The sequence below is a fragment of the Simochromis diagramma genome, unplaced genomic scaffold (genome assembly GCF_900408965.1).
Source record: "Simochromis diagramma unplaced genomic scaffold, fSimDia1.1 OVJJ01000362.1, whole genome shotgun sequence".
Lineage (NCBI taxonomy): Eukaryota > Metazoa > Chordata > Actinopteri > Cichliformes > Cichlidae > Simochromis > Simochromis diagramma.
The window spans coordinates 462,464-475,957 of record NW_024386815.1 but is presented as its reverse complement, the minus strand read 5'-3'; the positions used below and the strand labels follow the sequence as shown (position 1 = coordinate 475,957).

At 40.9% G+C, this 13,494-nt stretch overlaps 1 protein-coding gene and 1 long non-coding RNA gene across 2 annotated transcripts in view; one reads left to right on the top strand and one right to left on the bottom strand.

Moving 5' to 3' along the window:
- The window catches only part of LOC120730719 (stress-induced-phosphoprotein 1-like), a 33,050-nt gene that overhangs the window by 4,750 nt on the left and 14,806 nt on the right, over positions 1-13,494 (bottom strand). The window contains exons 2-7 of the mRNA XM_040027181.1: positions 6,640-6,722; positions 6,456-6,536; positions 5,382-5,441; positions 4,212-4,382; positions 1,018-1,146; positions 346-391 (exon numbers count right to left, since the gene is read on the bottom strand). Of these exons, the coding sequence (XP_039883115.1) occupies positions 346-391; positions 1,018-1,146; positions 4,212-4,382; positions 5,382-5,441; positions 6,456-6,536; positions 6,640-6,722 (570 nt within the window). The remainder of the gene's footprint in view (positions 1-345; positions 392-1,017; positions 1,147-4,211; positions 4,383-5,381; positions 5,442-6,455; positions 6,537-6,639; positions 6,723-13,494) is intronic.
- LOC120730725 lies at positions 660-12,579 on the top strand. Its single transcript, XR_005695185.1, has 4 exons — positions 660-670; positions 2,459-2,466; positions 4,627-4,636; positions 12,483-12,579. It is a non-coding gene; the product is annotated as an uncharacterized LOC120730725 (long non-coding RNA).

Genomic DNA, 13,494 nt, shown 5'->3' with positions numbered 1-13,494 from the left:
GTTTTCAAAATTGGAGTTCAAGTTATTTTTACTTCCAGTTGTGTTAACATGCTACACAGGTCATGAACAAGATTTTTTTTTTTTTAATTTTCATTGTAAGTGGGCTAAAGCAGTTAATTAAAAGTAGTGTAACATAAATGTAAATGCTGTAATGTGATTATTTTAATAAACCATGTAACTTGGATGGATTCGATGCTGGCGTGACCACAGTGCACACGTCTGCCGTTGTTCACGGTGGTTCAAGGGACCGCTCAGGGAGTTTGTGTGTTCGCTCAGACACATGAAAAATTAGAGGGAACATTGGCTGCAGGATAGAGCTGAAGAAGAACACATGAGCAGACTCACATGTCAGGGACTCCCCCATCCTCCTCATTTCTTCTGTGTTCTCCTCCTGAAATCACCACAGAAAGTTCTGTCACTGCAGTCACGTCACTGGTTTCTAACTCAAAATACATTTAGCCAGCTGTACATGAAAGAGGATGGATTATATAAGCTCATCTCTGGGCTAGATCAGTGGACCTTGTGTGTGTGTGTGTGTGTGTGTGTGTGTGTGTGTGTGTGTGCGTGTGTGTGTGAGGGTTGATCTGATATCCTCGTGTTGGTGTTGTTCCCAGACCATCATGAAAATGTTGTTCCAGGATCAACATTGCAAGTGACCAATCACATTGTTGTGACGTCATACTTTTGCGACTTCGGGAAAAACCGGCATAAAACAAAAAACTGTACTTAAGCTGCATGAAACCGCCTCTGTCCGCCGATCAACAGACCCTGACCCTAACCCTAACCGTAACCCTTTAATAAACAGTAAGCAGAATTGATATTGTCCTTGCAACATTGGAATTTCATAAATGTACGAATGGCTTGGCGCGCAAAAGAATAACGTCACAACAATGTGATTGGTCACTTGCAATGTTGAACCTGGAACAACATTTTCATGATGGTCTGGGAACAACACCGACACGACGATATCAGATCATCCGTGTGTGAGTGTGTGAGAGAGAGACAGAGAGAGAGTACCTGGCTGCTCCTGGCCTCATTTTCCTTGTTCTCTCTGGAGATTTGCTTTGCTCTGTTCATCAGGCCTTTCAGTTTAATGTTGTTGGCAGCGTTGGCCACAAATGCACTGCTGATATCCCACTCAGGCTCCTGAACCACAGGAAGTAACACAAAACCTTCAGTATTATAGAGTGACAAAAACTGAAGATGTCAATCTGCTCTGACCTGCTCCGAGCTAAAAATACATAAATCAGACTGGCTGATCTTTAATTCAAATTCAAATTTTATTTGTCACGTACACAGTCATACACAGTACGATATGCAGTGAAATGCTTGGACAACTGCTCGTGACCTAAAGAAAACAAAAAAGGAAAAGGCTATGAATAAGATAGGCAATAAATATGAAAAATTAAAAAGGGAAATAAATATGAAAAATTAAAAAAGGTAAATTTTACTAGGAAGGAATAAAATATAAATTAAGGTTAAGAATGAAATAACCGTACTACGTAGCCCCCCAGGGGACATGGGAGAAAAAAAATTTACGGAGGGAGGAAAAAAAAAATTAGGGAGGAAAAAAAAAATTAAGACGGACTTTTGCGAGATCTCGCAAAAGTATTGCGAGCGCTCGCAATACTTATTGCGAGATCTCGCAAAACTCCAACAATGGCGGCAGCTACTTAGTTGTAATATTACTCTTTCTGGGTCACAAAATACACTTTTAAGATATTTTGAGGCGTGAATGTAGTTGTGTAAACGTCAGATACCTGCTCGGTTTACAAGACATCACATATTTGCAAAAGAGCTCCGACGTTTTTGGAGATCTGACACCCACTAGCTCGAAGCTAACGGGAGGTCGAGACCTACTACAGCCGGGAGGAACACCGCTTTCCCGGCACATCGTGCCTCGACCTCCCGGTCGGCTTCGAGCTGGCGGCCTCCGAAGAATGCGGCTAAAACTTTTGCGAGATCTCGCAATACTTTGTGAGCGCTCGCAATACTTATTGCGAGATCTCGCAATACTTTTGCGAGCGCTCGCAATACTTTTGCGAGATCTCGCAAAAGTCCGTCTTAATTTTTTTTTTTCCTCCCTAATTTTTTTTTTTTCCTCCCTAATTTTTTTTTTTCCTCCCTAATTTTTTTTTCTCCCATGTCCCCTGGGGGGCTCCGTACTGTACAACACAAATTAGAATGAAGGGTAAATTTAACTGAGAAAGAATAAGATAAAATATATAAATTAAAGTTGAAAATAAAATAACTGTACAACAAAATACACAATACACAATATAGAAATATGTATGAATGTATGAAGAAATATAAATAAATATATACACAATAACAGCAGCTTTATGATCCTTTATGATCCAGAACTGGAGGCGCTGAATCCAAAATATGGCGCAGTAGCTTTAGTATTTTTTAGAGGTTTTACTGTGTCTGTGCACAGATCTCTTAGTTCTCACATCAGTTGCCTAAGTCACAGTTTATCCATAAATCAGAGCTTACCTATTCATAGAAATGCAAATACTTTCTAAGACTCTGAGTCGTGTCTTTGTGTGTGTTCAAATAGTTCTGAAACACATAAAAGTCAGTGCAGGTTTAATTTTATGATAATAGGAATACAGGTGTTGTGTACAAGTCTTTCACAGTCTAAGACCCGTATTGCTTAAAAATATTAAGGGAAAGATTTTTAATCAGAGTACAACATCAAGTCAGCTGCTTTAATGTTCATGAAAATAACAACAGCTGCACTAGAGGGACAACAATGAGACAACCTGTGAAACAGGAATGGCGTGGGACACTATGGACACTGAGGTTTTCTCCCTCCTCATCTTTTCTGACCTTTTTCATTAATTGTGCATTTGGTTAAAGTCAGTGTCATGAGGTGATACTTGGATCCTACAGAGGTTGCACAGATAATGAAGGTCTGCTGTCTCCCAGCACAGTCTCAAGAACACGGAGGAGATTCCAGGAGACAAGCAGTTACTCTAGGAAAGCAGGACAGGACCATAGAAGGTCCTTAACCCATCAGCAGGACCGCTATCTGCTCCTTTGTGCGAGGAGGGACAGAATGATCTCTGCCAGAGCTACAAAATGACCTCCAGCAGGTTACTGTGTGAATGTCTCTGACCAAATATTTAGAAACAAACTTGATGAGGGTGGCTTTAGGGCCCAACATCCCCACGCCCTGGCCCTGTGCTCAGTGCCCTGCACCATGGGGCCAATTAGCATTTACCATAGAATACCACAATTGACATCTCCACCACTGGCGCCCTGTGCTTTTCACAGATAGGAACAGGTTGCTGCCTGTAGCATTGTTCAGCAGTGGTTGTCTAAAATGGCACACCTATGGACCGACACCCAGACCTCTACAGGCTAGGCAACAGCAACCTGACTTCCATTATGGATTGGGATAAAATTCTTGGATCCAGTGTCAACACCCTACACTGGTGCTGTAGGTCCTGGGTCCTCCTGGTATGGCAAGAGCATGCAGGCAGTTCCTGGAGGATGAAGGAAATGTGATACCACTGACTCACCCTCAAACTCGCCTGACTGAAATCTAATAGAATACCTCTGAGACATAATGTTTCGTTCCATCTGACGGCTCCAGGTTGCACCTCAGACTATCCACGAGGTCAGTGATACCCTGGACCTCATAGAGTTCCCCCAGGACACCATCCATTGATTCACTTGGAGCATATTGTTAGGCATGCATACAAGCATGCCCAATCAAACTATTAAATGAGTTGCAGCAATGCAATTTCAGCAAAATCTTTGACTTTTGGGTGTCTTTGAATTCAGCCCTCTGTAGGTTGATCATTTTTATTTCCATCAGGTTATGTGGCCTCCTTTGGGTCCTAACACAACACCCAGTCCATGTCAGGATAGATGTTTAACATGTCCTTTTTTCGCATTGAGATCTGCCACTGCCACTGCTTTAAGCTTTTTGAACAGTGTATGTGCATGACGGTGCACCGTCATACCAAGTGCAAGTCATACCAAGCATGTTTGGAGCAGGTTATTACAGAGTAGAAATCAGTGTTTTCTATGATAAGCCTCATGTGTCGTACTTCCAGAACACCTTGCAGGTCTGTTAAACCGTTGAGTTTCTCTTTTGCTTCGCTGGATGAAATATGTTCACAGACACTCTGTTTTATTATTTATTTCCCACCAAATGGACGGGATAAAACACTAAGTACGGCTACCTTGCTTCAACCCACCTCATCTGACATCCTGTGGGACAGCTGGCGGTTCGTCTTGCTCTCCGTTGCGACGGCAGCCACTGATTCAGGATTGCATCTGGCTCTGGAATGAACGGCAGTCCATCGCTCTTCTTCTTTCATCTCCTCATCACTGTCAGTATCTGACACTTCTCCAGCTGCTTCCTCTTCCTGTTACAAAATAAAAGCATCACTGTGGAATAACTATAAAATCATTATATAAAGTGACTGGATAAGCTAGGCCTTCTTCAGTGTGGGAGTAGAACAACTCGAAACCTTGAGCTTTTGATGACCTGGATTTGTAAGAAGGATTTGTCTTCACTCAGTATTAGGCAGTCTCTCTCTTTTGTGTTGTATTTCATAGAAAGTGAGCATTTTATGTGTTAGATTAAAGCAGCCAGTAAATCCAATAAAGAAGAAAACAAGTGGTGATGTGATTGTTTTCTCTTATGCATTTTATAAGAGCCTACATTAAAACAGAAGAGCAAAATGTTGTTATAATAAAGCCTTTAAAAATAAATGTTGAGCAATTACAATCTAAATCACAGACTGTACATAAAAATACAGACTTATGACTTTTGTACTTATTATAAAAAATAAGTAAGATGCAGATACCTGTGAGAACTGATACCTGTCTTTAAATTTACAATAAAACACAGCCTAGCTGACCTCAGAGCAAAGGACACTGAATGGGGCTGTAGCAGAGTAAATGGTTTTGTGTGTAACCTACAGACAAAGGTAAGAGCTGTGATTTCTACACAACGGATTTCTATTGTCTGTAATTTTGTATATAGTTTAAGAACATATATAATACTGTATAATAGTAAGTGTTGTCATTAAACCACCATTGTAAAAAGATGACAGTTCCACCTGTGATAACATATATTTGCTGCCTGCGGCAGAACAACACAAAGACACCAAGCAGAAAAAAGACTTATTACATGAATCAGATACTGCATAACGTGGAGTGAAGGTGGATTGCAAAGTGGCTTGCAGAAGCACAGCAAGTGTGGGCAGGATAAGGCAACTCAGATAGTGTCCCAGCTAAGTGTGTGAAAGGGTATGAGGCATCAGGTGATGTGGTCCGGTACTTGGACCAGGTAAAATGATTGCAGTGAAAAGAAAGAAAAGAGAAAGAAAGAAAGACAAATGTGAATATTAGCACCGCACCTGCTCTGAAGCATCCTCCATCCTCTCCTTTCGCTCTAGTTTCCTCCGTTCTTTCTGCCTCTGAAATTAAGAGCAAGGACATGATGGCTATGGGATGATACATGATGACATGAAACATGAGTAAACAGAGGTGGAGAATCACATGTGTATTAGAGTGTATCATAAAATGAGGAAAGAGGTTGGTTAATGCATTTAAACAATGTGTGTGAACAGGTGGAGCAGCAGGGAATGTGAGTAGTGCTAAGATGTATGATAATGTAGCAGATGCTGTCATTTCAGTTAGAAAATAGCTTTTAACACTGACAACATACTATATAAGCTGTAGGTATCGTAATAGTACTGTGTAGACCTGAGCCACCACTCTGTTCTTTACACTTGGCTTCCAAGCAGCCAGACACTCGTGTCGTTTTTAAAGTGGTTTTTTGGCACTAGTTCTCCAGGCTTTCTGAAGGTTGGCTGCTTCTCCACTTATCCACTCCTTGAATCTGATCATTTTAACTTTCACATCATCAATAAGCATAGAAGAGGACAGGAAAGAAGTACAACAATGAGTGTCTACAGCCAACCTGTAACACAAAGCAGAGGCTCTGTCCTTGTTTGGAAGTCAAAATTACTGAAATTATGAATACAGAAAAGTACACGAAGATTTTGATCCACCGTGCAGGGCTATCTGGAAGGCATCTGATTACCAACAGCTTCACATTTCAGCATGAAAATGATCCTAAAAACAATCCCATTGCAGTAAAAGCATACACGAACACACAATGAAACACTATCAGCCATGGATTTCCCCAGATCCCAGACCTCAACTTTATTGAAGCAGTGTGGGATAATTTTAATGGAGAATGGCAGTCCATATCCAATGAGCAGCTTTAAATGCCCTTCAAGAAGCCTGGAGAGCTATGCTGGAAGACTACTTTTACGAGAAAGTGTACAAACCCTGCTTTTGGCTTTGGCTTGTACATTAATACCATTCATGTTTACACGTTTAAATAAATTGCGGTACCTACTTCACATTTTCCTAGTGGTGGTTCAAGACTTTGTACAGTGCTGTTGTGACTTTTTCTTACTTACTTTCCTTTTGGCCCTCCTTCTTTCAGCTCTCCTTCTTGTTCTCTCCTCATCATCCAAATCCTCTTCATTGTGCATCATGGCCTGGTCCACAAACAGGAGCAAACACACACACATTCATTCCATGACTGGCTTTAAACACCAGCTGACCAAATGATGACGTATAGTTTATAATCGCTCAGTGTACCTGTGATGACTTCTGATCTTTCCTCCTGTGTGATGGGTCATGGGGTCCATTCTGAGCCTCCATCTCCTCCTGTCCAGAACCGTCTAGACACAAACAAACAGGAATATTCTCATTGCACTGAGCCGTTTTCCTGCAAAGTGACAGGACACAAAAGGCATGATGCGAAAACACAAACAGCCGCTTTGCTATCAGTTTAACTGGGCCTCTAATGACAGGCATTTGACTATGTTTTCTGTTTGTCTATAGAGTACGAGAGCACGTGCTCAATTCAGATCTCTGACTGGCCAATTTCCCTTGCAAAACCATGCAGGTGATCGTGTGGCAGCTTCTTACAGAAGGAAAGGAAAGGAGGAAATACATAAATGTGTCACCTTATCTGGTCTCATGTTTCCCCTTCTGTTTCAGCCTTCTGGGCAGCTACAATAAACACAACTGCTATTAACTTATTTAAATACAGGCCACTGTACATCTCTATTCTTAAAGCGTGAAAGAAAAAGCACAACACAGGATCACGGAAAAGTCAAAACTAAGATGTCAGTTTGCTGTTTAGGTCAAACAGACGCTATGTAAAACTCAAAGTACAACAAATATATCAGTGCCAAGTTAGATATTTGTTTAAACTGAAAAACATGCAAATAAATCTGCCTGTTTCTCCTGATAACGTCAGTGTGGTGCATCTACATCATTCAAGACCACAAGACAATTTTCCTTCATGTAGTGCTTCCAGCTTACGTGCAACTGAAGCTACTTTGTTGTTTGTGTAAAAGGCACAGATGCAGGTGATTCTACACTCTATTTGTGGCATCAATCTTTTCATTGATTCTTTTCTTTTCCCCCTCGAGATGTTTGTCTCATGATTAAAGGCAAAATATAATCACAACTAACTCTGCGCTCTACACGATTTAATTGAAATTTCAATGTGGTTAAAAAATATTGAAATCAGAAATGCAACTTGTTACAAAATGCAACTTCTTGCAAAATGCAACATGCAAAATGTAAACAAAGCAGTTTTATGTAAGGAGTTGGGGAACTCCAGGGCTCAAGGGTCGGTGTCCTGCATGTTTTAGATATCACCCTGGGTCAACACACCTGAATCAAATGATTAGTTCATTACCAGGTCTTTGGAGAACTTCAAGACATGTCAAAGAGGAAATTTAGCCATTTACATGAGCTGTGTTGGATCTAAAACCTGCAGGACACTGGCCCACCCCTGAGTTAGATGGTAATAAAGCCATCTCCATTAATAGGATCAGATAATTTAACAACTTAGGCTCTGGTCACGCAAGTCTAGACCACCTTACAACCAACACTCACTACGGAGAAATGTGTATTTTCCAACCAGCCATTGATTTGTTGGCAGTTTAAACCCTTTAGATGGTAAGTGACCACCTGGTGACCACTAGGGAAAATGTGTATTACCAACCACTAGTGGATGGTTGCTGTAAGATGAAGTGGTATACAGATCTGCAACAAAAATCTCCTTCAGATTGCTTTGTGACAGTTTGCCATAGTCTCCTGTAGTTTGCATTGAAGATGCCAACTTGTCAACCAGAAACTATTGCAAAGTACAGTGGAACTCCGACTTACGAATACCCCATTTAAAGAAAAATTCAAGTTACGAAGGCACTGAACGGCAATATTTCTGCCCATGTTACGGCAAAATGCCCGTGTAACGAAATCCGCTGGCTCTGATTGGCTGAGCCTACAATGCCCACAATGCCTTCCGAATCATGTGACAACCCCTTGAACAACGTATTGTTGTTCTAGTTAGCAATTAGCCTATAGCCTATCGTTCAGCATCGCCTCACTCAAAAGGTGCCATGGGTGATTCGACTTACGAGAATTTTTGACTTACAAAAGACACTCCGGAACAAATTAATTTCGTAAGTCGGGTTTCCACTGTACTTTACAGCCTTACTAATTTACAATCCAGGTCTCCAAGAATAGAATTACAACTAACAGTGGTAAATAACTAACAGTGGTAAAAAACAATGAGAAAACACAGAACTCACAGAAAACAGCCAGCATGACAAGAATAACGACTAAATTCCAACAATGCTAAAAACAATGGTTAAAAAAAAAAACAGCCAAACAGCAAGCTTGACCAGAACACGAGGGACCTCAGACTGGACCAGAAGCAGTTAATAATGTCTGATTTAAAACTGTCAGTTGTTGAACAGGTTCTTATGTTGGATGGGAAGATTATTCCAGAGCTTAAGGCCAATAATAGCAGAGGCCTGATGGCTTTGAATCTTTAGGTGAGAAGAGGGAACTGCGAGAACTTGTTAGGATGATGAGTGCCTCAGTGACCTGGAGGCAAAATAGGGAGTTAAAAGATGTGTATTAAGGAGTTAATACAGGGCGGTGTTTAAAAGCACATAACAAAAATGTAAAATCTTTAGAACCCCACAGGCAGCCAGTTCAGCTGAGCTAAAACAGGAGTGAAATTACAATCAAGCAGCTGCAAACAACAGAGCTGCAGTAGTCCTGCCAAAAAAGTGTGGATAACTGTTTCAGATCCTTCAGTGCAGCAGCGCTTTATCCCATCATTGTGCTTCTGTTTTTCTTTTTAATGTTATTGTGTTAAAGTGCACAGAACAAAAGAACATTTTGAGTTTGACTACTTCTCTACCTTTCTGTCTTCCCTTTTGTTTTTTCATGACTGTTACAGACCTAGTAGGTCCTAGCATGGTTTTTCCTATGTTGGCATGTATTACTTTCCCTCCCCTGACTAATGTTTATTACATGGCACCACAGTTGTGTCTGTTTGCATAAGCATTTGCCTACACAGAGGGGTTTTCAACCTACACACACCTTTTCCCATGCAGTCCTCAGCACGTAGCTCAACTTTGTGTATGATGAAGGCTGACTAGTTGACAATGCTGACAGATGTGAAAGAAACTCAATGATTAAAAATAAAATACACTATGAAAAGCACAGACAGTGGCTGCAGTGGGCATTTTTCACTGTTTTTAACACCCCGTTTCACTTCAACTCTTTATAGGTTACTAACGTTTCCACGCCTGGAAAGGACCAGCAGCAGCACATGTAAGAGTAGCCCACAGGCTGGAGGGCTACTGTCTTTATCTGACAACAGCCACTTTTTGTAGGTAGACGGGCTGTCCATAACTCCTTATGGATTACCAATGGAGAAGCACATAGAGTCCATTGGGTATTGCCAGCTGCAGCTGACTCTACTTAGCAATTATACCAGGAGCACTTAAGTCTGGGAAGAGAGCTCCAATGCCAGAGAGCTTTTCTCCAGTGTGTCCTGTGCATTTGTAGACTCTTAGTTTCTTAGAGCGTCCCTCCTTTTTTAACTTTCAACAGGTGAGTGGAGGCCGTGGTGGGGGAAACGCTTGTGGGCCACACTAGGAGATCATCATGCCTGAAAAATGCCTGACACATCTGAGACCCTCTGGACAGAAATAGTGCTCAAACAGCTAGAAGCATTCTAGAAATATTTCACTCTTGCTCTTGTTTAATTTTCAGCTGAACATTACCCAGTAAGTTAAACTTTTCAAATTCAAACAAGACACATTTACCAATCAATCAATTATTAAAAACTCAGACGGGATGCCAGAACTGGGATGGTCGAAAAAATGTCACACCCAACCGTTTCACAGATCAGTGACCTCGCGCTTAAACTAGAAGCAGGGAGGGCCAGAGCAGCCTGTGCATTTCAAGTGACTATATTTACTTTTTATAGAATATTTGACATGCCACTGAGATTTAAAGGTTTCAAGGGTTACAAGGGAACCTCCACCTTTATCACACTTGTTAATGACTATATTTGCAAGACAGTGAATCATGTAGTAGTTAGAGGTTACTAAAACTGCCTGCGATTTTTTTACTTCCTGAAAAATCAATATGTTGAGTAGTCATAGATAGTTAGTAACTTGTTGATTTTTTTCTCTCTAAAGTATTTCCTTAATAGGTTGCCAGTTTGAATAAACCATGCAATATGCAAACTTTGTCTGGTAAACATATTTAAACATTCATCAGACTTTTCTATTTAGACCAGAAGTTGGGTGAGATGCCTGCACATGTGTGAGTTTATTTTTCAACCATTCGAGATTTGGTCTGCTGTGTTATGAACAACAGAAGAGATCAAATGAAACAGATTTGAAACAGATTCTCCTCCTGCTGGCCACATACAGAATGTAAAAGGGAAATTTTTCCAGTGTGTTTTGTGTTGGTCATCATTTTGTAAGTGCAAACAAACTAATCGTGACTTGCAGAGAAAGAACAAGCATAAAATCATTAAGAATCCTTTTGTGAGTCAGTAATGAGAGCAGTTTTCTGTTGCTGAGCTTCCATGCAAGCTGCACTCTGAACAATTTGTTCTGCTGCCCTCGGAGCAAAAAGAAATCAGAAGTTCAGTTGGAGAGCACCCTGGAGAATAAGTCCATTTCATAAAATGTCTTGTGTTATCAGCCTGCTGCGCAAAAACAACATCAAACTATCTGAGCTCTCAAGGTGGGAAATCTTTAAGCCTTGAGGCTAAGGCTGACGATACATTTGCACACTCCTGGCATGTCGCCACATCTTTACCTCAGCTATGTCTTCCTGATATGAAGCAAACCTTTTCAGTTATCGTTGTGGAAAACCAAGACCACGTAGCAGAAGGAAACCAGAATTATCTCATACTACCTGTCCATTTGCATTGCTTGATAAGAAATTGAGTCGGAAATGTGGGAATGAGTGGGAAATCTCTGGCGCTAAAGGTACATTGGTACAGATTGCCACACACACACAACAAAGTCTCCTATACTCCCAAATATGAAGGCAAAGAGGGGGAAGGAAAGAATATACTTCATGGTGTCAGGCGAACATTTTTACCCCTCAAAAACAACATTGCTGCAACTGGTGCTAAGCAGAGAAGACTTTTTCATCAGAAACAGTAAGACACTAAATCGTTTTACCTTTCCGAAATGGCACCACCTGACTCAGTGGCACCAAAGACATGCAAAGGTATGAAAAGAACAGGAAAGAGGGAAGATGTTTACACGGGTGCAACAGGCTTGTTTTGAATTATCATCCACATTTAGCCAATGTCAAATTACAGGTTTGAAACAACATCACCACAACATAAATACCACTTACATGAAGACAGCCTATAGAGAGCTATTTTACAGTATGCATTGTGGGTTTTTTTGGGTAGGGCTGCCCTCCATGCTTTAAATTCACGTGTTAGTAGTGGAAGATCAGCTGGCATGAACAGATTTCAATACATCTGCAAGGTTGCATTTTATAAGTCATCAAATCAGGTGATATCTGTGGTGTTTCATTTCATACTGTCTTTATCAGATTTACTAAGAATACAGTAATCCAAAGATATGCGGACAACAACTGATTAATATTATCATGTTTCAGGGGAGCTTATTGTCTGATGATTTTAGTGTCAGAACCGTCTTTTTCTTTGATGACACACAGCCTTTGAATGCCACCGGTTTAATGTAGCCAGCATAGTTTCCATTTATATTCATTCTTAAAATATTTGACTACACAAATGAAATGTGAATGACCATTTTATGATGAAACTGGATGAAGCTGGATGTTTTCATGAGGCATTTATACGCAGTTGTCTAAAGTGCTTAAACTGTGTACATGCAAAAGCAGACACTTTTTTCAGATTTTTGCTTTGATTTTGCTCATGTATTCGATTCTTCTTCTAGAGAGTTGTACTCAAAGTAAATAACTTGCATGTAAAGCACAATTAATGCAGAACAGTGGCACCTTCTTCCCTTTTTTGCGCTGAACTTGAGTTAAAAATCATATGCAGACACTAACATACTGCTCTGATAGAGATTCTCGTCTTGCAAGTGAATAAAATGCCCCAGTAATAGCTAGGTTTCATTTGACGTAGACGTGACGTCGACGTAAAGCGCGAAATTTGACTGGCGGTCGGAAGTGAAAAAGATAAGCGCAAAATCACAGACAGACAGTACGCAAAATGCTTATGTCCTGTTGTGTTTACGGATGCTCCAGTAGGTCGACCCGAGAAACTGATAAACGGTATTTTAGGGTACCAAAAATAGCCCAACGAAGAGGAGAAAAATGGAAAATTCTAACCGAAAAACGTAGGAAAAAATGGATTTTAAATTTACGTTTACAGTCGGGAGGAGCAGAGTCTGCCAATGCCCGTGTCTGCAGCGACCACTTCGTCAGAGGTAATGTTATGTTTGCAAACGAACTTATTAGCATTAGGTTGTCGTTAAATTCTCGTTTACTTAGTGCTTTTAAGTTAGTAGTCTAATATTGACTTGATTGGGACTATAGGCTGCCCAAGTGCTTTGGATGACGAAGAGTCGGAGGACTGGGCTCCGACGGTCAATCTCGGCTACGAACGAAAACCCAGATCGGAATCAGTTCAGTTCAGAGGTGTCTCGTTAGACCTCTGAGAATGGTTTACCTTGAAACAAACAACTGTCACTCTAACGAAGTCCTAAGGATGTGGCATGTTTGTTGACGTTAAAGCCGCTACCGCTAACTGTTAGCGTGTTTAAGATAAAGCAATATAAGAACAAACACTCACCCTTGCAAACACCAAACTGTATCCATCACGGAGACGTTTTGTTCCAAGGTTGTGGACCCACCCGCTGACAAAAAAATTGTACGCCTCCAGACTCTTGAAAGCTTTCATTTGCTGCCTAGTGTAGTAAGAAGTCTGGAGGACCAAGTAGTTGGTGATATCCACAGCCTCGATAGTAGGCAAATCCTTTACTTCTGTGGTGTATTCGGACATTTTCAAATACGGATCCGTCCGATATATTTTTAACATCTGTTTAATCTTCCCAGAAACGGGTGTTGCACATAGCTGCTCTCCTGACGCTCCACAGCCGTTACTTCCGA